The sequence below is a fragment of the Mastigoproctus giganteus genome, chromosome 1 (genome assembly GCF_048544385.1).
Source record: "Mastigoproctus giganteus isolate SK-2022 chromosome 1, ASM4854438v1, whole genome shotgun sequence".
NCBI lineage: Eukaryota > Metazoa > Arthropoda > Arachnida > Uropygi > Thelyphonidae > Mastigoproctus > Mastigoproctus giganteus.
Window position 1 is genome coordinate 45,298,683 of NC_143575.1, and position 21,592 is coordinate 45,320,274.

General features: G+C 38.6%; 1 protein-coding gene across 5 annotated transcripts in view; it reads left to right on the top strand.

The window, feature by feature from the left end:
• Positions 1-21,592, top strand: part of LOC150090757 (palmitoyltransferase ZDHHC20-B) — a 306,713-nt gene that overhangs the window by 11,843 nt on the left and 273,278 nt on the right. For 4 of the 5 annotated variants that reach the window (XR_016547302.1, XM_090379929.1, XM_090379911.1 and 1 more), the window contains exon 2: positions 21,283-21,309. The exons of the other annotated variant lie outside the window; for it this stretch is intronic. Coding sequence is in view for 3 of the 4 variants with exons in the window: in XM_090379929.1 (XP_090236055.1) it covers positions 21,283-21,309 (27 nt within the window). In the remaining variant the exon portion in view is untranslated. The remainder of the gene's footprint in view (positions 1-21,282; positions 21,310-21,592) is intronic. 5 annotated transcript variants of the gene reach the window in all.

The following is a 21,592-nucleotide window of genomic DNA, read 5'->3' on the forward strand; positions in this document are numbered from 1 at the left end:
AAAATACAGGCATTTTGGAAAAAGCTGACCTTTTTCAAAACCTTGGTTTTCTGATTGGATAACCAAGGTTTTGACCTTTTTCAAAATCTTGGTTATCCAATCAGAACTTTCAGCTGAACACTTTCCTGAACTGGCAAAAGTAATTAATGAACACGATACAAACATATCATTAAGGAAATGCAGCACAAAAGAATACACAGCTGTTCTAGAATCCCTAATTGAAAAATATAATGAAAGGTTTGCTGATTTTGATAAATGTGATCTTGCACTCAAACTAGCTTTTCAACCCCACCTGATTGATTTCCCCAAAGCACCTGATGACTTACAGATGGAATTAATTGAGCTCTCAAAAGATAATATTCCGAAGTCTAGGTGATGCGAAGAAGGATCATCATTAAATACGAAAAATGCTGTTGAATACCCACATCAACATGCCCTTTGAATACTGTCTTGTTTTGGCACAACCTACTGTTATGAATCAACATTTTCATATATGACACAAATTAAAACTTGTGTCATATATTAAGCTTGGGATCTCAGATAGCGGATATTCACTTTGAGGACCATTTAAAACTATGCTCAACGATGTTGAACCAAATATCAGACTACTATCTGGCATTAAACAGCCAAAAAAAAAGTAATTAAATGGTTTGTCTAAGTTTGTCCATTTTTAGTTTTATTATTATTATAATTAGCCACATGGTGCAAGGAAGCTTGAGGCTTTTGCTGCACCAGCCAAAAAATTTGAGTTACCCTGAGAGAGGGGTAGAAGTAGAAGGGAATTGCCACTAAAGAGAAGAAAGATGTTATCCAGCTCGGGACCCTGGGTGTGCCATGCCCATACTCGCCAGATTTGAGCCCCCCAAGGTTGCATCATCTTTGCTAAATACATAAATGTCTTTGCTAATTTTTTTGTTTAAATTCAACAGGCTGTAATTAAAATTGTAAATATTCCTACAAAAATATACTTTTTTTTTTTTTTTGTATACAGTATATTAAATTCTCAATATGTGGCCTAATAGTATCTTGGTTAAATGAAATATGGTTTTCCAGTGTGAAAAGGTTCCCCACCCCTGACTTAGATGATGAAACTCTCCTTGAAATTGACAAGCAAACTGCATATAGTAATAGAGGCAAGAACGCAAGTGTATGAGCTTATGTAGCATCAGCCAAAAAAAAAAATTCACACAACCATTCCCGCTAAAAGTTAGTCCGGTTCCTCTTTCAATTTATTTAAGCTATGAACTTCCACAACGACAGATGGAAGTTTGTTCCAGCAATTAACCACCCGCTGTGTAAAGGCAGTTTCTGCACATCTATTCTACAACAGTCTTTCCTCAATTTGAATTTATGCCCCCTTAGGTTCGTAATCTGAGCAAGCGGAAGAACCCCATCAGAATTCAGCGTACTCAACCCATTCAAGGCCTTGTACACCTCAATCAGATCACCTTGCAGGTGGTCTAGTCTCCAACCACTGAAATTTGCAGAACTTAAGCCTCTCTTGGTAAGAGGACCCCTTCATTCCCCTCACCAATCTTGTTGCCCTTCTCTGTATACTACCAAGCAAATCTACATCCTTTCTAAAATGAGGCCTCCAGACATGTACTCAAGGCGTGGCCTGACCATTGCCTTAAACAAAGAGATAATCACCTCCTTTTCCCTGCTAGCAAAATTCCTGTATATCATTGACAAAACCCCATGACCTGCTCTCGCAGCCCGTCTGCATTGCTCAGAAAACTTCATATCTCACTGCACAATTACACCCAGGTCTTTTTCATTTTCTACCAACCTAAGCGTAGTACCACACAGTCAGTATGTTCCTCTGGGGTTACTTCTACCCATATGCAGTACTTTGCATTTGTCAATGTTAGACTTCAGTTGCCACTCCTCAAGAAGAATGATGATATCCAGCTCAGGACCCTGGGTGTGCCAAGCCCATACTCACCAGATGTGAATATGGGCTTGCATTCTTTCTGATTCGCAGCGTTGCCTCATTTAGGCTTGTAGCAGGTGGAATATCACATGTTCTTTCATTTTGCTCAGTGTTTCACAATTTCATATTTTTTATCTATCAACAGAGGTGGACTGGCCACAAGCCTTACCATGGAAATCCTGGTGGGCCAGAAGACTATGGAGACCGGTATTATTTTGGCCATAAATGCTAGTATGAGGTCGCTACAAATTTTTCTGTTTGCCTCTGTCTATCGATATTGCTTTTCTTTTTCTCTCTGAATCTGTAGTGTCTTCATCAGAACGCTTCCTTTTCACACCTTTTTAAGTATTTTACTCAATTTTAAGGAATAAAGCACAATTACAAAATGAGGAGGCATACCAGATACATATAAACAAAGCTGCGCGCGTGTAACAACTGAATAAACAGCACTGTAAAGCCAGAGACACACTACATCTCACTAGCTCACATTTTACTAAAGCACATTTCTGGAGGTCACTATCATAAAACAATTTCCAGTTGCGTTTGTGCTAGTGGAATCTGTTATAAACTGGGATAATAAACCCTATCTGTTATTATTGTATTTAATTATTAACCATAGGAAGCAAGGAAGCCTGAGGCTTATGCTGCACTAGACAAAAAAAAAATAAATTTCTGAATGACAGAGAGGGGAATCAACAAGAAAGAGAAGAATGATTATATCCAGCTCAGGACCCTGGGTGTGCCGAGCCCATACCAGATATGAGCCCCTGGGGTTAACTGTTGGTAATGTCTTACTGTATACTTATATTTATCAATTAAACTTTATTATATGTATGGATGTATGTACAATAAAATCATGTTATATATGGGGTCAGCAGGTGTTCGATTATATCCATGGTAGGTCTTGGAACATATCCTCTCGGATACCGGGGGGTCTTACAGTATGCATAACTTGCTTATCTTCATTATGTGTGGTGCTATGGCCATAGTTGCTGATGTGCCTAATAAATCCCTAAACCAACAACAACACCATTATGTGTGGCGATGTGCATGTAATAATTTAAATCCTAGTGGATGGATTTTCATGAAATTTTATATTAGTCTCTTTTAGAATGAATTGTCAAGTCTTTCAAAATTCCACTAAAATCAGACTTAATAGAAATACATGTATAGCATTTATTTATTATTATTTTTTCTTACAAATCACATAGGCATATCCATATATATGCTGAAGGTGTGTGCATGTGTGTTTTTCCAGTTCACATTGGAAGAGCCAAGTTTCATTGCAGGTGACCATATTACTGAAAGTTTGCATCAGCATTTTTCTTTAAAATGTCAATGCACATGTGTTTTCTTGTTGATTTTTTTTGACCTTCACTCAAAAGTTTTTTGGTGCAGAGACTTTTCTTGTGTGCAGGTCACATGGTACAGAAGTCATTGAAATAAACTGCAAAACCAGCATAAAATGTATATTTGAAATAACTGAATAACTACCAGGGGCTCCCATCTGGTGAGTATGGGCTTGGCATGCCCAGGGTCCTGAGCTGGATATCATCATTCTTCTCTTCCTTGGTAACTCAGAATTTTTTTTTTTTTTTTTTTTTGGCTGGTGCAGCAAAAGTCTCGGGCTTCCTTGTAACATATGGCTAATGATAATAACTCTCCTCTCAGATTGATTGAAGTCTGTTGGCAACACACTGAGCACTCACACAGTACCATCTGCTGGCATTATTTTGACAGTTTTCAAGATAGTGGCACCCTTACATTCATGCCCCTAACTGGCTAACACTATTTGTTTGGTTTTATGGAGTGAAACTATGGCAACACCTTACCATGTAATCTAACATCTTACTGCAAGGTATGGGATTCTATTTTGTTGACAAACGAAAAAGCTGTAACCCCCATAACCTTCAGCAATTTTCTTGGCAGTAACCAAGTCCTCCACACTCATCCTTTGTATGGTATCACTTTAAAAAAAAAAAAAAAAAAAGCTGATGGGGCTAGCCGGGTGGGTAAAGTGCTTGTCTGGCAACCCAAAGGTCGCTGGTTCGATTCCCGCCTCGGGCTTGGATCAGAGTACTGCAAAAATCTTGGGAGGTGCATTATGGCCACAGAAGTCGATGCGCCAACAACTACCCAAAAAAAAAAAAAAAAAAAATATATATATATATATATATATATATATATACACATACTGGGTGTTTCAAAAGTGATGGTCAGTAATTTAAAGGTGAATGTATAGACTACAATATGCAAAACAAGCCTAGTAAACATGGGTCCTTAAGTGAATCGTTTAGGATATTGTGCATTTTTAGTTGGGATTCATCACTGACAAGGTGAACTGTACAGAGTTGGAATCCACCACTGACTTGTTTGTTTAGGTTAGGTTATGCTCGTTCTCTCAGTTTCCCCTCTCTCAATGCTCTGAAATGTAGCAGGCATACTATTATTTTTCAAAGGATAGTGAACATGAAAAGAGGTTACAGCAACGAAGAGTATGCGGACATGCACTTCATGTATGGTAAAGCCACCGGTAGTGCACTCGAAACTGCACGTTTGTACCAAGAAGCATTTCCCTGCTGAAGGCAGCCCAACATGTGCACATTCATCAGGGTACATCAGTACCTTAGAGAACATGGGCGCTTCGCACATGGAGTAAGAGCAGATAGGCCCAGAAGCATAACATCTGATGTTGAAGAAAGGGTGTTCAAAAGAACATCCTGTAAAATCTTGTGGTGTTGAAACCAAAAATTAAAAATGTATTATCTTATGTTTAATAAAACCACCCTTAGCAAAGGACTCACAGCTTTTTGCTAAACTAGTGCTCCCATACTCAGTGGTGGATCTTAACAGAAAATGTGCATTATCTCGAAAACAGTTCATTTGCGGCCCAATGTTCACCGGGACTTCTGTTTGTACTTTTCACCTTTAAATTATTGACCATCATTCTTGAAACATCTCATGTGTGTGTCAAGAAAATAGAATCCCATTGATCTAAATTACATTACTTTTTGTATAGATCTTCTATCTTTACCCTTCTAGTCCTTGGCACTTTGTGTAATTTTCACCTCTATCTATATCTTTATCAGACTTATCTGTTCTTACATTCTTTTCCGTCCTTTACTGCTGCTTTGCATGTTTTGGTGCATTTGCTTATTCATATATATACAGGGTGTCTCAAAAATATTGGTACAAACATTTAGGGGAGGTTTGTAACATCTAAAGGAATGTGAATCGCATAGGAACCCATAATCGGAAATGCCACCGTAAGTTGGTAGATGGTGCGGTAGTCGCTGCATGAAGAGCAGGCATCGATATACGAACTGTGAGCTGGCAGATATGCACCTAGAGTATAGATTAGCAGAGGGCAATGGACGAGCCGCTCGACTAATTTATGGAGAGCGCTTCCCAGACAAACATGTACCGGACCACTGTTTGTTTGCGCGTGTGCATCAAAATTTGTGCGATTATGGGTCGTTTAGAGGTAACAGGAGTAGTGTGGGCAGACCACGTTCGACGCGAACTCCCGCCATGGAAGAGTGTGTTGAATGCTGTCCAGAATAATCCTACTACCAGCACACGTGCCGCTGCCTCTGCCTTAGGAGTGTCTCGTTACAGTGTGTCTGGCACGACAATTTCTTACACCCCTTTCATCTCCAAAGGGTTCAGTTACTGCTCCCCAAGATCATCCTGAACGTGTGGCTTTTGCGCAGTGGTTTCTCCAAGAAAATGTTCAAGACTTGAATTTTCTAGCCTATGTTTTGTTCACGGATGAGGCTTATTTCACTCGGGAAGGATTATTCAATCAGCATGATGCTCATGTGTGGGCTCACGACAACCCACACGGTGTGTGCCCCCATGCGGCACAACATTGCTTCGCAATAAATGTGTGGGCAGGTATGGTCGGTGACTGCTTAGTCGGCCCATACCATCCCGCATGAACTCGGCTAAATATCAAATCTTTCTTGAACAAGTTCTACCAGGGTTACTTGACGATGTTCCAGCAAATGTGAGGTGCAACATTTGGTTTCAGCACGACGGGACGCCTGCCCATTATGGAAGGTGTGTTTGTGACCATTTGAACAAGCGTTTTGGGCGTTGATGGATTGGCCGTGGTGGACCCGTTGCCTGGCCCCCATGCTCACTTGATTTATCGAGCCTTGATTTCTTTCTGTGGGGGGACCCTCAAATCTATCGTATATGAATCGCCTGTGGGGATGGAAATGGATCTCGTGGTGAGACTCGTCTGCGCTGCTGCTACTGTCAAAGAAACTCTAGGTGTGTTCGACCATGCCTGCCAATCTATGCTGCGTCGGTGTCATGCATGCATCGCGTATCATGGTGGAACCTTCGTGCATCTGTTGTAACATCATGAAATGCATCCATCTCGTACTCCATTGTTAATATTATGTCAAATAAATGTTTGCCACTAATTACTGTCTTGTGTCATTTCTGCTTCTTGTGCCTCTGCTACTGCTTTCCCGTGACGTTTCCGGTTATGGGTTCCTATGAGATTCACATTCCTTTAGATGTTACCTACCTCCCCTAAACGTTTGTACCAATATTTTTGAGACACCCTGTATATATGAAAAAGATATGTGTGTGTGTGAAAAAGTATTAAATTATTAAACTGGGTTATGGATATTCAGGGCACTTCTAGTTATGGTAGAAGCACCCAGCAACCATAATGAAATACAGTAATACCCTGACTTACGCGAACTCGGAGTTATGCGGTTCTTGATTTTTTTTCGTTTGGCAACACTGCCGCCCACTACCTTCAAGGTTGTTTTTCATATGTTATCGATATACGGTGCGACGGCGGAGAGTGAGAGCGAAAGATGAACAAAATTCAACTTTGCTACGCATGAGCTGCAGACATATACAAGAATTTGTATTCCAACTGTCATATTTATGTGTGCATTCGAATTCGTGCTCAACGTTTGTTGGAAATTACATCGTTTTCACGAGAGAAATGGATTGTGTCGCTCGAGCCGTATACAGTCAGTCCTCGTATAACACGTGTTTACACTACACGAATTCAATCACACACTATTTATAAATACGGTAATGATATCTTATAATATAACATGAACCGAATTGGCTTATGCACGATTCGCCTTTGTGTTTACAAGAAATGGCAGTCGAACGCAGAATCACCCCAACCGAACGCAACACAAATTCCCCTATATTCCCCCTTCTTTCAATTGCTTTCTACTGTCCTTAATAACTACAACTTATTTCTTGTGTGCGATTACGCTGGCCCCAAGCAATCTACTGGCCATGCTACTGGCATTGAATTAATTATTTTAATTTATTTTGTATTTTGAGCAATATGCAGTAGTTCAAACATTTAATACTGCTCTGATATTTGCTGTTCCTATTTTTTAATTTATTTTTCTTAACATTATAACCAGTCAATTATTGTGTGTGTAATAAGAATATAATCTCTATCCCTCCCTTCCTGTTAATTATCACTCTTTCTGGTTGTTGATGCCCCATCCATCCTTGAATTTGGACTGAACATATTCCATTTTTAAGCTCTTTATCACCTTGGGTTGGTTTCAATTTTTCCTGAACATGCCACAGCCCCCGTGGCATAGCTTAGCTTGACCTGGCGATTCTAACAGAATATACAATAATGTTTATATTTGCACAGCAGTGTGTGATGCTGCCAAACGACATTGGTACTAACTCCAATGCTCTCACACGAACCTTCCCTTAGAAGAGATTTCTCCTGTCATTCCCTAACACTGCACTCCCCTGTAGCATTAAATGCAATTCCTTACGCTGTGATATATCTCTCCTATCTTAAATCTTCCTTTAATATTGCACCTTGTGCAATTTTTATGTTGTATAGCGTATTTGTATATTTTAAATTAATTTGTATACGGCCGCTCCCTGACTTATGTACGAGTTGCGTTCCGCAGAACCCTGTGTAAGTTGAATTTTATGGAAGTCGGAATTTCCCTAAATGCTTATGCAGCACTCGCAACTAGGTGTGCTGAATTTGATTGAAGCAAAAAAGAAATGTTCGACGAAGATGTATATAGAATTGAGAGGAGACGGGCATGATGTCAGCAAGTTTTACCTTTCGAGCATTGTTGCCAGAATTAACTCTCCAGATGATAAGCATGACGCTGCAGAAGTTGAGGGCTGTGGAGATTTAGAATGGGTTTTTTCGAATGCATCACAAATTCTCTGCAGCTGCAGAATCGGCACTGGTGACTTCACCGCATACTTTAATGTTTTGGAAACCAGGGCAATGCTTGAACCCATTAAACCACCCGTTGCTTACCACGAACTTGGCTTGGGTTTCGTCATACTTATCTTTAATATATTCATAAATACTTCTTGCTTTTGCTTGAATGTCCATTGGATTCTGGGGCACTTGCTTCTGAATCTTATTTTCCATCCATATTATTAATAGCTTTTCCATCTTCGATATAGTGCCTGAAATCTGTTTTGTGATCACTGTTGATCTTAAATGCGTTGATACTGTTCTTTTATATGCGTACTGTCCCTTAAAATAGTATTTACTGTTGAAGCAGCGAGACCTAATTCTGTGCAATAGATGACAAACTTTGTCCTGCTTCATGTTTCTTAATTAATCATCTTCATTTTTAAATCAATTTTGTTTTGTTTCCTAGCATTGCCAGTGCTTGCACTTTCCATTGGTCCCCTTCACTTCACCATTGTAACAAGTAAATAAGAATGGAGAAAAGATTTTGAAAATTTATTTATGTTATTTATAAGATTGAAGATTTCAGTGAAGGGGAACTCATTTCACCATAATACCATAACGTAAAAACCCACACAATTCCAATTATTGGTATTATTGCAAATGCAATAAGATAGTTTTACTATCCATTTATAATAGATTGCGCTAACAGAAAAACTCTATAAACTGGAAAGTGCAAATTGTTTTTATTGTTTTATAGTAGTGACCTCTAGAAATGTATTTTAGAAAAATATCGCAAAGGCATTCAAAATTGATTATTATAATGGAACATATGATAACGATTAAAGTGTACTGCAATTTTTCCATTCTAAAAATGACATTTTAGAGAGATAAATAGCTTAGTTATATAGCAAAAATTTCAATTTCCGAGGTCTTGGAACAAATTGCAAAAAAAAACTGTTATTGGGTTCACATTACGATATTTTCGTGATACCCTCCATTTATTCCTATGGGATGCAAAACTCGTTTCCACGATTATTTTAAGTTTGCACTAGCCGGCAAAAACTTGCATAAAGTTGAGTATTACATAAGTGTGTGTGTGTGTGTGTGTGTGTGTGTGTTTTTTTAAATTTTTTTTTAGTATATCTGTCTACTCTCCCCCCTGCTCATTTCATTTACTCGGCTCTCTCACTTCAGCTACAGGATTGTAGCAAGGGACCCAGAAATCATGATTTAATTTTGTATAGAAGATAGCCTAACTTCTCATGACAAGGATAGGAGCTAGCCACAAATGACGTTTGTGGCTTGGTTGGTTGCTAAGATCAGTTTTACATATCACTAAATGCACAAACCAACACAAGGTTGCTATTCCTGTGAACAAAAGTCCTGTATGTGACCTTAGATACTCTTTTATTATAAAACCATTAAACAACAACGACCTTCAGGGACTGTCATAACTTCTATTGTCTGACAGCACTGGCCAAGCCAGATCAGAGTTGTCTAAAACTAACTTTTAAAGACAGTGGATGGGAAAATTGGGTGTGTTTTTTTTTTTTTTTTTTTTTGACTGATGCTATATAAGCTTGCTTTCTTGCATCATATGCCTCATGCTTTTGCGGCGCCTCCGTGGGCAGGAGCAGCAGTGCGTAGCACACACTGCTTGATTAGTTCGAGCCCGTGACCACCAAATACAGAGGATGCGGAAAGGTCAAGGAATGACCACCACATATATCTGGAGCAATATGGTCTTAGTTGCTAATGCTCCTAAAAACTAAAAATAAGTTGACTGGTTTTTCCAAGATATGTCAACATAGAGCCATGAGGTGAGTTTGAGGAAATCCCTAGGAACTGCTATAAAACAAAGCAACTTATACATATCCTAAAGTTTGTTTATTTGTTATTTGGTTTTTAGGAGCATTAGCAACTAAGGGGATATGCGGTGGTCATTCCCTGACCTTTCCACATCCTCCGTATTTGGTGGTCACGGGCTCGAACCCCGGTCTAATCAAGAAACAAAAATGAAAAATATCGAGAATGAGAGTAGCCTTGTGCAGGCGAAGTTTTTTTCTGTTTTATTAGCTTAAATTAGCATATTAACTTATTTTCTAGAGTAGCTTTATATTCCTAGTTACAATACTTAGTTTAAAGTTTAACTTAGATAGAGATTTTGTAGGTATTACCTAGTATCAGTAAGGGTATCAAATCCACGTGTTACAAGTTGCAGCTCTGCTAAACGAGAAGTTTTTTAGCCATATTAGCCACTTTATTGACCAATTGTTATATTAAATTATTTTCTATAAGTAGCTTATAGACTTAGTCAGAATCTTTAGTTTATTCTGAATTGAGACAGCGAGATTTGAAAGTTAATTAATAGTTAAGTGTCCGTAGATTTACCGTTCGTAACTTGCCGCCATTGTTATATGATACATTATATCCTGAACTAGATAGCGTAAGCTTAATATAGTATATAATATAATATTGCCAATTAATCAGTAAAATTTTAATTAATCTTGTTAAACTTCATTGTCAATTAAATTTTACTTTTTAACTAAATACATATAACGACTTAGTTCACAAACGTAACATAATTAATTAATACATAACTTGATACGGAAGTTATATAAACGGAACTCATAGATAATACTCGATACTCAAAAAAATATATAGTGTTATAACTGTGTTCGGATACAAGTTTAGTGTTATAATTTTGTACTGAAATTGAAATTTTATTTAAATTAAATCGAAATCATGATTCAGACCAGAGCAGCAAAGCAAAAGGCTCAAGTTAATGGGAGTGCTATGGCTCAGGGGAGAACTGAGGGGGAGCAGTTGCCCTCTGAATCACAGCCTTTTAAAATGCACTTCTTGCTTGATTTTTGTGGAGCAATCGGGTATACGGGACATGATATTGCCACGGTGGATGTCTTTGTGTGTATGCACGATGTAAGGAGTAAGGAAATCAGGTGACCACTCAGCATTGCTATGGGCTTATATGAGACCTTGAAGGACAGGGTGGATGCCCTCGAAGGATCTAAATTGAGGGGCCCATCAAGCTCTCAGCTGCCCATATCAATGCCAGAGCTTGCACTTGGTCATCACGCAACACAGCGGCAAACCCCAAGGCAGAATGCGCTGGTCCCACAGGAACTAGTAGTTGTTGGTGACTCTATTGTCAGGGAAACGGGGAACATGCTTTGTAAAAAGGATATGGAGTGGGACCGGGGTATGTCTGCCAGGGGCAAAGGTTGATGATGTTGTAGAGCGGATATCATCTTTTAAGGGCACAAAAGGTGATATAGTTGTACACATTGGCACTAATGATATTAAGAGTAGGAGACCAGCAGAATTACTTAACAAGTATAGGTCACTGTTGAAAAAAAGCCGTGAAGTAGGGTTGGATTTTTGAAAGTGTCTGCAATTCTGCCCAGACACGATAGGAGGGAGTATATGATGAGAGCCTTGTTGATCAATTTGGCCCTAGAAAGATTGTGCAAGGCTCAAGGGGTAGAATTTTTTTCAGCCTGGTCTGTACTTGTTAACAGGAGAGACTGCTTCTACAGGGATGGGATACACTTAAATAGAAAAGGTGCAAGAATATTTGTTGATGCTATCGAGGCAGTGTTAGGTGGGTCGGAAAACTGCTAGCTTGGGGGATACAAGGACTAATAGACTGCCAGTAGCCACTGGCAGAGGTGGAAGTGATTCTTGCACTGCATTCTATGGAATGAGCAGCAGCCTGGAAAACAAGATGCAGGATATTTCAGAGACTGCTGGGAGTCATTGCGGTACAAGTAAACATATGGGTTGTGTTAGGGTAGCTAAGAATAGGAACAGGTGCATGTATACTTGCGTGTACACCAATGCTAGGAGTTTGGTAAATGAATTTGAGGTATTGCTCAAAACATCAAAGGCAGATATTGTTGGGATATCAGAGATGTGGTGTCACACAGATGTAAGGAATGCAGAACTGGAATTTGGCACGTACAATGTGTACAGAAAGGATAGACAGGGTAGGAGGGGTTATGCTATTAGTTATGAAACACATAAAATCCAAGGAAGTGAAGCCAGTCAACATTGCTGGACAGTGCAGTGTCGAGTCAGTTTAGTGTGACATAAGCATTGGGTGATCAAAATTGAGAGGAGGAGTGTGCTATAGGCCTAATGACTGATGAGTATAATAAGAAACTGTACAAGGAAATAGTGGGCCAGTAAATCAGAGTCTTATAATGGGGAATTTTAATTTCCCAGATATTGACTGGAATTTGTGGGTTGGTCACACACTAGCAAGGCTTCTGTGGATTTATTGGATGATTGTTTTCTACATCAGCATGTTCGGGAGGCAACTAGAGGGAGTAATACTCTTGATCTGATTATCAGAAGTGATTCTTCATGCATTAAGAATCTGCAGATAAAGGAACCACTAGGTGGCAGTGTGCTGAAGTGGGATTTACTCAAAGACGTAACTACCATCAGGGGTAAAGGGAAGGGTTTTTGCTTTCGTAAAGGCGACTACGATGGTCTGAGACTGTATTTAAATTCTATACAGTGGGACCAACTGATGATGTTACCAACAGCAAATTCAAAATGGGAAGCATTCAAAGAACTCACCTTGGAAGCTACTAGGCTTTACATACCAACTAAGAAATATTGTCCGAGGTTTAGGCCTAAATGGATACCAGTTGAACTAATGAGACATATGGCAGAGAAGAAAAATGCATGGGAAATGTAAATTAATGGGTGACATGGAAGCCTATGATATAAGTTGGTCTGTAACCAAGTCACAAAGGAGATTAGGCAGGCAAAGGCAGATTATGAGAAATCCTTGGCAAAGGATGCAACGAAAAACAGAAAAAGAGTTCTTTACCCATGTAATCTGTAGAAGGAAAGGGATGAATCAGATTGGTCCACCGAATATTGATGTTTCAACAGTTGAGGCTCCTGCTCAGGTGGCTAACAAACTAGACGAGTATTTTGCATCTACATTCACACACGAGGAGTTGTTCAGGAAGGGGAATGCCAGAGGTGAAGTAAACTCTGGCAGTGAGCTAGATGATTTTGTAATAACTGAGAGGAAAGTAGAAGAGAAATTGTTGAGGATAAACATAAAAAAGGCACTCGGGGTGGATGGGATCTATCCAGTTATATTAAAGGAGGCAGCAAAGGAAGTAAGCAAACCCTTAGCTATAATTATGAGAGCTTCTTTGGACTCAGGGGAGGTACCCATAGACTGGAGATGTGCAGATGTGACCCCAATTCACAAAGGAGGATCAAAAGGTGACACAAATAATTATAGACCTGTGAGTTTAACTTCTGTTCCAGGAAAATTAATGGAGGCACTGGTTAAAGAAGCACTGCAGGATCATCTAGACAAGACTTCATTTATAGCTCGGACACAGCATGGTTTTGTTAAGGGAAAGTCTTGCCTGACCAATTTGATTGGATACTATGATGTGGTCACAAAGCAACTGGATGCGGGGAATAACTTTGATATCATATATTTGGATCTTAGAAAGTCTTTTGATACTGTTGCACATGGAAGACTGCTGAAAAAATTGGAGCAGTGTGGCATTGGAGGCAAATTGCTGCTATGGAAGGGATGGTTGAGTGGGAGAAGACAGAGAGTGGTAATCAATGCACACTGCTCATTGATTACCACTCTCTGTCTTCAATGGACACTGCTCATCGTGGACTAATGTTATTAGTGGAGTCCCTCAGGGTTCAGTGTTGGGTCCATTATTGTTTTCTGTATTTATAAATGGTATATCAAGCTTAATGTCCAAGTTTGCAGACAATACAAAGGTTGGCAGGGTTGTTAAGGACACTACTGATGCTATGCTGCCGCAACAGGATCTGGAAAGGTTGAGCAGGTGGGCTGAGAGGTGGCAAATGAAGCTTAACATTGACAAATGTAAAGTACTACAGTAACCCCAGAGCAACGTATCAATTCTGTGGTACTACACTGAAAGTGGTAGAGAATGAAAAGGACCTGGGGGTAATTGTGCAGGCAGATATGAAGTTTTCTGAGCAGTGCAGAAGGTCTGCAAGAGTAGCTCAGGTGTCTTGTCAGTGACATACAGGAATTTTTATAGCAGGGATAAAGGAGGTGATTATTCCCTTGTATAAGGCAATTGTCAGGCCACACCTTGAGTACTGTATACAGGTCTGGAGGCCTCGTTTCAAGAAGGATGTAGAGCTGTTGGAACGAGTGCAGAGAAGGGCAACAAGATTGGTGAATGGAACAAAGGGTTGCTCTTACGAAGAAAGGCTTAAGTTTTGCAAATTACAGTGCATGGAGACTAGGCACCGGCAAGGTGATCTGATAGAGATGTATAAAGCCTTGAATGGTGTGAGCATGCTCAATGCTGATGGGATTCTTCCTCTTGCTCAGAATAATCACCTGAGAGGGCATCAATTCAAATTGAGGAAAGATAGATGTGCAGAAATTTGCCTTTAGCCAGCGGGTAATTGGTTGGTGGAACAGACTTCCATCCCTTGTTGTGGAAGTTGATAACCTAAATAAATTTAAGGCTCACCTGGATAGGTATTTCGAACAAATGGAGGGGTGAAATGGGAGTGGTTTTTTTTTTTTTTTGGTGATGCAGCATAAGCTTGCTTTCTTGCATCATATGCCTCTACTAATGCTAAGAAGCGTGTGCTCTGCACTGCTGCTCCTGCCCACTTGGCTATGGAGGCACCATATCCTAAAGTGTGTGTGTGTCTACACCTCACCATGCCACCCATTATATAGATCAGGCCTGTCCGACCCTCGGGCGCACCTAACCCGACGTTAATACTAACTAATACTAACGACGTTAATACTAACCCAGCCTAACCCAACCTGATTTTTACACTACTGACTACATCAGTGGGAAATCATTCGCTAGCTGCACTAGGCACGATAAATAATGAGAAATATAATACTAGACCATGTGTATTTCCCCTCACCACTCATTTGCTTCTTCGAACCAGTAACTCTACAAATGGAAGTAATTGATTTACAGTGCAACAGTGAATTAAAACACATTCACACCACATCAAAAATCAACTTTTACAACACTTATGTGACAGTGGAAAAGTATCCCAAATTAAGATTTTTAGCACAATAAATTTTGAGCACCTTTGGATCCACATACGTTTGTGAAACTTTCTTTTCAAAAATGAAATTTATTAAAAGTAAATCTCGAGCTTCAATAACAGATTAAAATCTGGAAAATAAATTAAGATGTGCAACTACCAATATTGAAGTAGATTTTAAAAAAAAATAAATTTAGTGATCACAAAAAAAAAGCAAATATCTGATTGATGTAGATATAAATTAAAAATGAATGAATAAAATAAATTTTTATGGCTTTTTATTTTTAAAAGATTGTTTCATTTTATATGTGTCCCATGTAAAATTTCTGATAGTAGTAGTAGTGGCATGTGATGCAAGAAAGCAAGTGTGTGAGCTTATGCAGCATCAGCCAAAAAAAATCACACCATTCCCTCCAAATGCCTGTCCAGTTCCTCCTTAAATTTATTCAACCTATCAACTTCCACAACGACAGATGAAGTTTGTTCCACAATTAACTACCCGCTGGCTAAAGGCAAATTTCTGCACATCTATTCTACATCTGTCTTTTCTTAATTTCAATTTATGCCCCTTAGGTTCGTAATCTGAACAAGTGGAAGGATCCCATTAGAATTCAGCATGCTCAACCCATTCAAGGCCTTATACAGTTGCCTTGAATGGGTTGAGCAGATGCCTATTCTCCAGCCACTGCAATTTGCAGAAATTAAGCCTCTCTTGGTATGAGGATCCCTTCATTCCCCTCACCAATTTTGTTGCCCTTCTCTGTACACGCTCAAGCAAATCTACATTCTTCCTGAAATGAGGCCTCCAGTCTGCTACACAGTACTCAAGGCGTAACCTGACCATTGCCTTAGACAGAGGGACAATCACCTCCTTTTCCCTGCTACCAAAATTCCTATATATCATTGACAAAACCCCATGACCTGCCCTGGCAGGCTGTCTGCATTGATCAGAAAACTTCATATCTGACTGCACAATTACACCCAGGTCCTTTTCATTTTCTACCACCTTAAGTGTGTAGGTGGTAGATGACTTTCATCAACCGATGAAATACAATCACTTTGCTTATTGGAGGCTTGAAGTGGTGAAACCTATGTTTAGTCTCTAGAGCAAAGTTTCTGGCATCCCCCCCCCCCATATACTTTTCCTTCAACCCATGCAACTGAAGTTTAACCTTTTTAAAAAAAGGTTAAACTTCAGTTGCCACTTCTTAGCCCATCTACCCAAATTATCTAGATCCTGTTGCAGTAGCACACTGCCATTACTGTTATTAACAACCCTGCCAACATTTGCATCATCTGCAAACTTCGACACTAAGCCTGATATACCTTCATCAATATCATTGATAAATATACAAAACAACAGAGGACCCAACACCGAACCCTGTGGGACTCCACTAATAACATTAGTCCACGAAGAGCAGCCCATTGATTACCACCCTCTGTCTTCTCCCACTCAACCATCCTTTTATCCATTGTAGCAACTTACCCTTAATACTATTCTGCTCCAATTTGTACAATAGTCTTCCATGCGCAACAGTGTCAAAAGCTTTCCTGAAATCCAAATATATGATATCAAAATTATTTTTTGCATCCAGTTCCACATCATAATAATATCCTATCAAATTTGTCAGACAAGACTTTCTCTTAAGAAACCCATGCTGTGTCTGAATTATTGCTGCAGTCTTGTCTAGATGATCCTGCAATGCATCTTTAACCAGCAATTCCATTATTTTACCCTGAACAGAAGTTAAACTAACTGCTCTGTAATTACTCGTGTCACCCTTTGATCTCCCTTTGTGAATTGGGGATACATTTGCACACCTCCAGTCCGTCTGGACCTGCCCTGAGTCCAAGGATGCTCTCATAATTATGGCTAAGGGTTTGCTTAGTTGCTTTGCCACCTCCTTTAATATAACTGGATAGATCCCATACACCCCAGGTGCCTTTCTTACGTTTAACTTCAACAATTTATCCTCCATTTTGCTCTGTTATTACAAAATCATTAAGCACCCTGCTACAATTTGATAACCTGCCATTTTCAAACCTTAACTCGTCATGTGTGAATGTAGATGCACAATACTCATTCGGTTTGTTTGCTATCTGAGCAGGATCATCAACAGTCGAACCATCGATATCAAGTGGACCAATCAGATTCATTCCCTTCCTTTTAAATATAAGTAAAGAAATCCTTGCTGTTTTTCTTAGCATCCTTTGCCAAAGATTTCTTGTAATCTGCCTTCACCTGCCTAACCTCCTTTGTGACTTGATTACAGAACTAGCTTATATCTGCTGTAGGCTTCTGAGTTGCTTGATAATTTATATGCATCCCATGCATTTTTCTTTGTCACGAGTCTCATTAGTTCATTTGATAACCATTTAGGCCTAAACCTTGAACAATATTTCTTAATAGGTATGAAACTTTTAGTAGCTTCCATGATTAATTACCTGAATGCTTCCCACTTAGAATTTACTGTTGGTAACATCGTCAGTTGATCCCACTGTACAGAATTTTTAAAAACTCACATTTACGGAAGCAAAAACCCTTTCCTTTACCCCTGATGGTAATTATATCTTTAAGTAAATCCCACATCAGTACATTGTGATCACTGCCACCTAGTGGTTCCTTTATCTGTAAATTCTTAATACATGAATGATCACTGATGATAACCAGATCAAAAGTATTACCCTCTCTGGTTGCCTCTCGAATATGCTGCTGCAGAAAACAATCATCCAATAAATTCACAAGTCTTACTAGTGTGTGAGTGACCAAACCACAAGTTCCAGTCAATATCTGGGAAGTTAAAATCCTCCATTATAAGACATTCTGATTTACTAGCCCACTCTATTTTTCTGTACAATTGTTCACTGTATTCATTCGAGTCATTAGGTCTATAACACTCTCCTACTCTTATTTTTGCTTTTGCAGTGCTTATGTCACAACAAACTGACTCAGCAGTGCAGTTCATCTATATCAACTGGATGCACTTCTTTACATTTTATATTTTTTCTTAATTAACAGCATGACACCTTCTCCCTTTCTATCCGTTCTGTACACATTGTACTCCCCAAATTCCAATTCTGCATTCGTAATATCAGTGTGACACAGCATCTCTGATATCCCAACAATATCCGCTTTTGATGTCTTGTCCAACACTTCAAATTCATCAAATTTATTTACTATACTTCTAGCATTGGTATACATGCACCTATTCCTAGTTACCCTGACATATCCCATATACCCACCTGTTTCACTATGACTGCCATCAGTCCCCGAAACCCCCAGCACCCCTCCCTCCAGGTCGCAACTTATTCTAATAGAAGTAGTGCAAGAATCACCTTCACCTCTGCCTGTGAATATACTACTTTTAACATTTTAGTCTGTGAATCCCCCCAAGCTAGCAGTTTTTTGGCCCACCTAACACTGCCTCGATAGTATCACCAAATATTCTTACACCCTTTCTCTTTAAGTGTATCCCATCCCTGTAAAAGTACTCTCTCTCTTGTTAACAAGCACAGACCACGCTAAAAAAAATTCTACCCCTTGAGCCTTGCACATTCCCTCTAGGGCCGAATTGATTGACAAGGCTCTCATCATGTTCTCCCTCCTACTGTGTCTGGGCAGAATTGCAGACACTTTCAAATTTAACAAAATTTGAAAGTGTCTGCAATTCACAACTTTTTTGCAACATTGACCTGTACTTTTAAGTAAATCTGCAGATCTCTTACTCTTAATGTCATTGGTGCCATTGTGTACAACAATATCACCTTTTGTGCCCTTAAAAGATGATATATGCTTTACAATGTCATCAACTTTTGCCCCTGGCAGACATACCCTGGTCGTGTTACATCTATCCTTTTTACACAATATATTCCCCGTCTCCCTGATAGTAGAGTCACCAGCAATAATTAGTTCCTTTGGAACCAGCGCATTCTGCCTTGGAGATTGCCGCTGTGTTGCCTTATGCCCAGGAGTGAGCTCTGGCGTTGAGTTGGGCAGCTTAGAGCTTGATGGGCCCCTCATTAATTTCTTCCAGGGCATCTACCCTACACCTCAAGCTCTCATAGACACCCAGTAGAACGCTGAGTTGATGCCAAATTCTAGACACTCTCTGCACCTGGCACACACAAAGATATCCTCCTTGGCTAGATCATGTTCTGTTCCAGAGAGTTCGGCAAACATTTCAGGAGTTGCACATTTTTTTAGGCTGTGACGAATTGGAGATTTGTCCCCCCCTCATTCTCCCCTGAGTTACAGCACTCCTGCCACTTTGTGCCCGTTGCTTTACTGTTCTAGTCTGGGGCCTGATATTTTAAATTAATAAGATCAATAAATTTAATTAATTGTTAATACTATGCTATCTAATAGAATCCTAAATGCGGTGATGTGTATTACCGTATATAATTATACGTTAGAGCTAACTGGTTACCTTAATTAAAAATTTGAATTCCCTACTACTCTATACAAAAACAATGGCTGCAAGATTCTTAACGAAATAATGGTTTTACGTATATTAAGTAGTAATCTACAAAAACTATCTAAATTAAAAATAAAAATAACCAGCTGTATATGTAGTCTTATATAATTATAAGACTACATATATATAATTATAAGACTACATATAAAGTACAATATAAAATAACAATTAGGTAAATAAAAAGGCAAACACTTATCGCTTTTTCGGAGCCTGTAATTCACAGCTGTAATTTTTAAAGAGAGTCAGCGCCCTCTCTGGTTTGTCAAGGTGTCCCGCAGAACAATTTGGGCTGGCCAGGCCTGATAAAGATCATTATACAGGAAACAGTTCCCCATCCTTATTGGGGAACTGTAAGAAAACAATAAGTTTTCTTATTGTTTGAAATAAAACTTGTGATTTTCCATATCCTTTTTTTTTTTTTTTCTTGTTGGTGGAAGTGTTTCATGCCATTCAAAAACATGTGCTCTTGATAAGATGTCTTCCCCATAGACCTCATAATTGTTTGTTACAATCATAGTTTTCATCAATTTCACTGAAAATTTGATGGTTAGAAATTGCCAGTTTTTTACATTTAGTATTGTTCTGGCACTTGTGCAAATCCTTCATTAGAAAAAAACACTTTTTGCAGTTGGTCAATATTTTGATATGAGCTTTAATACACAGTTGCTGGGATTGGGAATTATTTTTCGAACTGTCTACATGGTCTCATCATTTAGTGGCCATAACTTCTGTAATGTTCTAATACTAAAATATACTTTTTTTTTTTTTTAAAAAAAAAATCAAGATAACATTAATGTATTCTTTGCAAGACATCAGTTGAATGATGTCTTACAAAGGATATATGCACATGGTATTTTTAAAGCTGAGAATTTAATCCTCCCTTTCCCATTAGCTTTTTTTCTCACTGTTTGTGGAGTTGCCATTTGTAGTAATCATTAAAAAAATGTAACTTTAACAAATGGAATTGTAAGTCTTGATGTATTTGATAAACAGTGTATTAATTGAAGGCATATTAATTTTTTTTCAGTAAAAGCCAGTAATGAGATTTAATATCTTTATTTCATAATTTGAGTGTTAATTGTCAATTGCTGCCAATGTGTTTGCATAAACAAGACTCTTCTGTCTCCCTGTTGTAGCATAATTTTTCTCCATCTATAACATAATATTTTTCTTTTTACAAAAAAACAGTCAAATTTATTAAAGCTTTTATTTCTGCTTGTCAAAAATAAATCCTGGAAAAAAAAGTGGCAGGAAACCTTATAACACGTAAGAATGAAGGAAAATGTAGAGTACTAAGCACAAGCTTGGCCAAGGACATCTGAAATCTGTTACATCAGTTATTAGCTTTCACAGAGAAAGTGTCCAAAACTTTCATAGTATGAAGCATGGCAAGAAATAAATGCATTACTCAGTTGTATTTTAAGCAGTCAGTTACATAATTTTGCAAGGCCCTTTGGGATGCTGAGTGACAGCTTTGGAAAGCTGTTGTGTAGACATTGCTAATCATATGTATAGATTTAATACCGTATGAATTTCATATTGTTTAATTTCACTTATAATGCTGGCTATTATATGATGTATCTTTTAATTAGTGGGTTTTTTTTTTTTCTCCTTCTCACCAGTTACCATTGGAAGCATAGCTGAAAAAGGTAAGGGTTTTTTTTTTTTTTTTTTTTTCCCCTTTTTTTATAGTTTTAACTCCAAGAGTTTGAAATGAATTTTTATTTTTTGTCATGTGTGTGTATGTGAAAAGGAATACAAAAATATGTTAAATGAAATCAACGTGGTTACATTACATGAATATAAAATGGATTTCAATACTGTCCCCAACATCTGTAAAGCAGCAATGTGATAAGCAGTAGAGCTAAATCAAATTATAGCACAGAATGGAGGGAAGGGTCACTCTAGCATGTGGTGCTAGTCAGGAATATT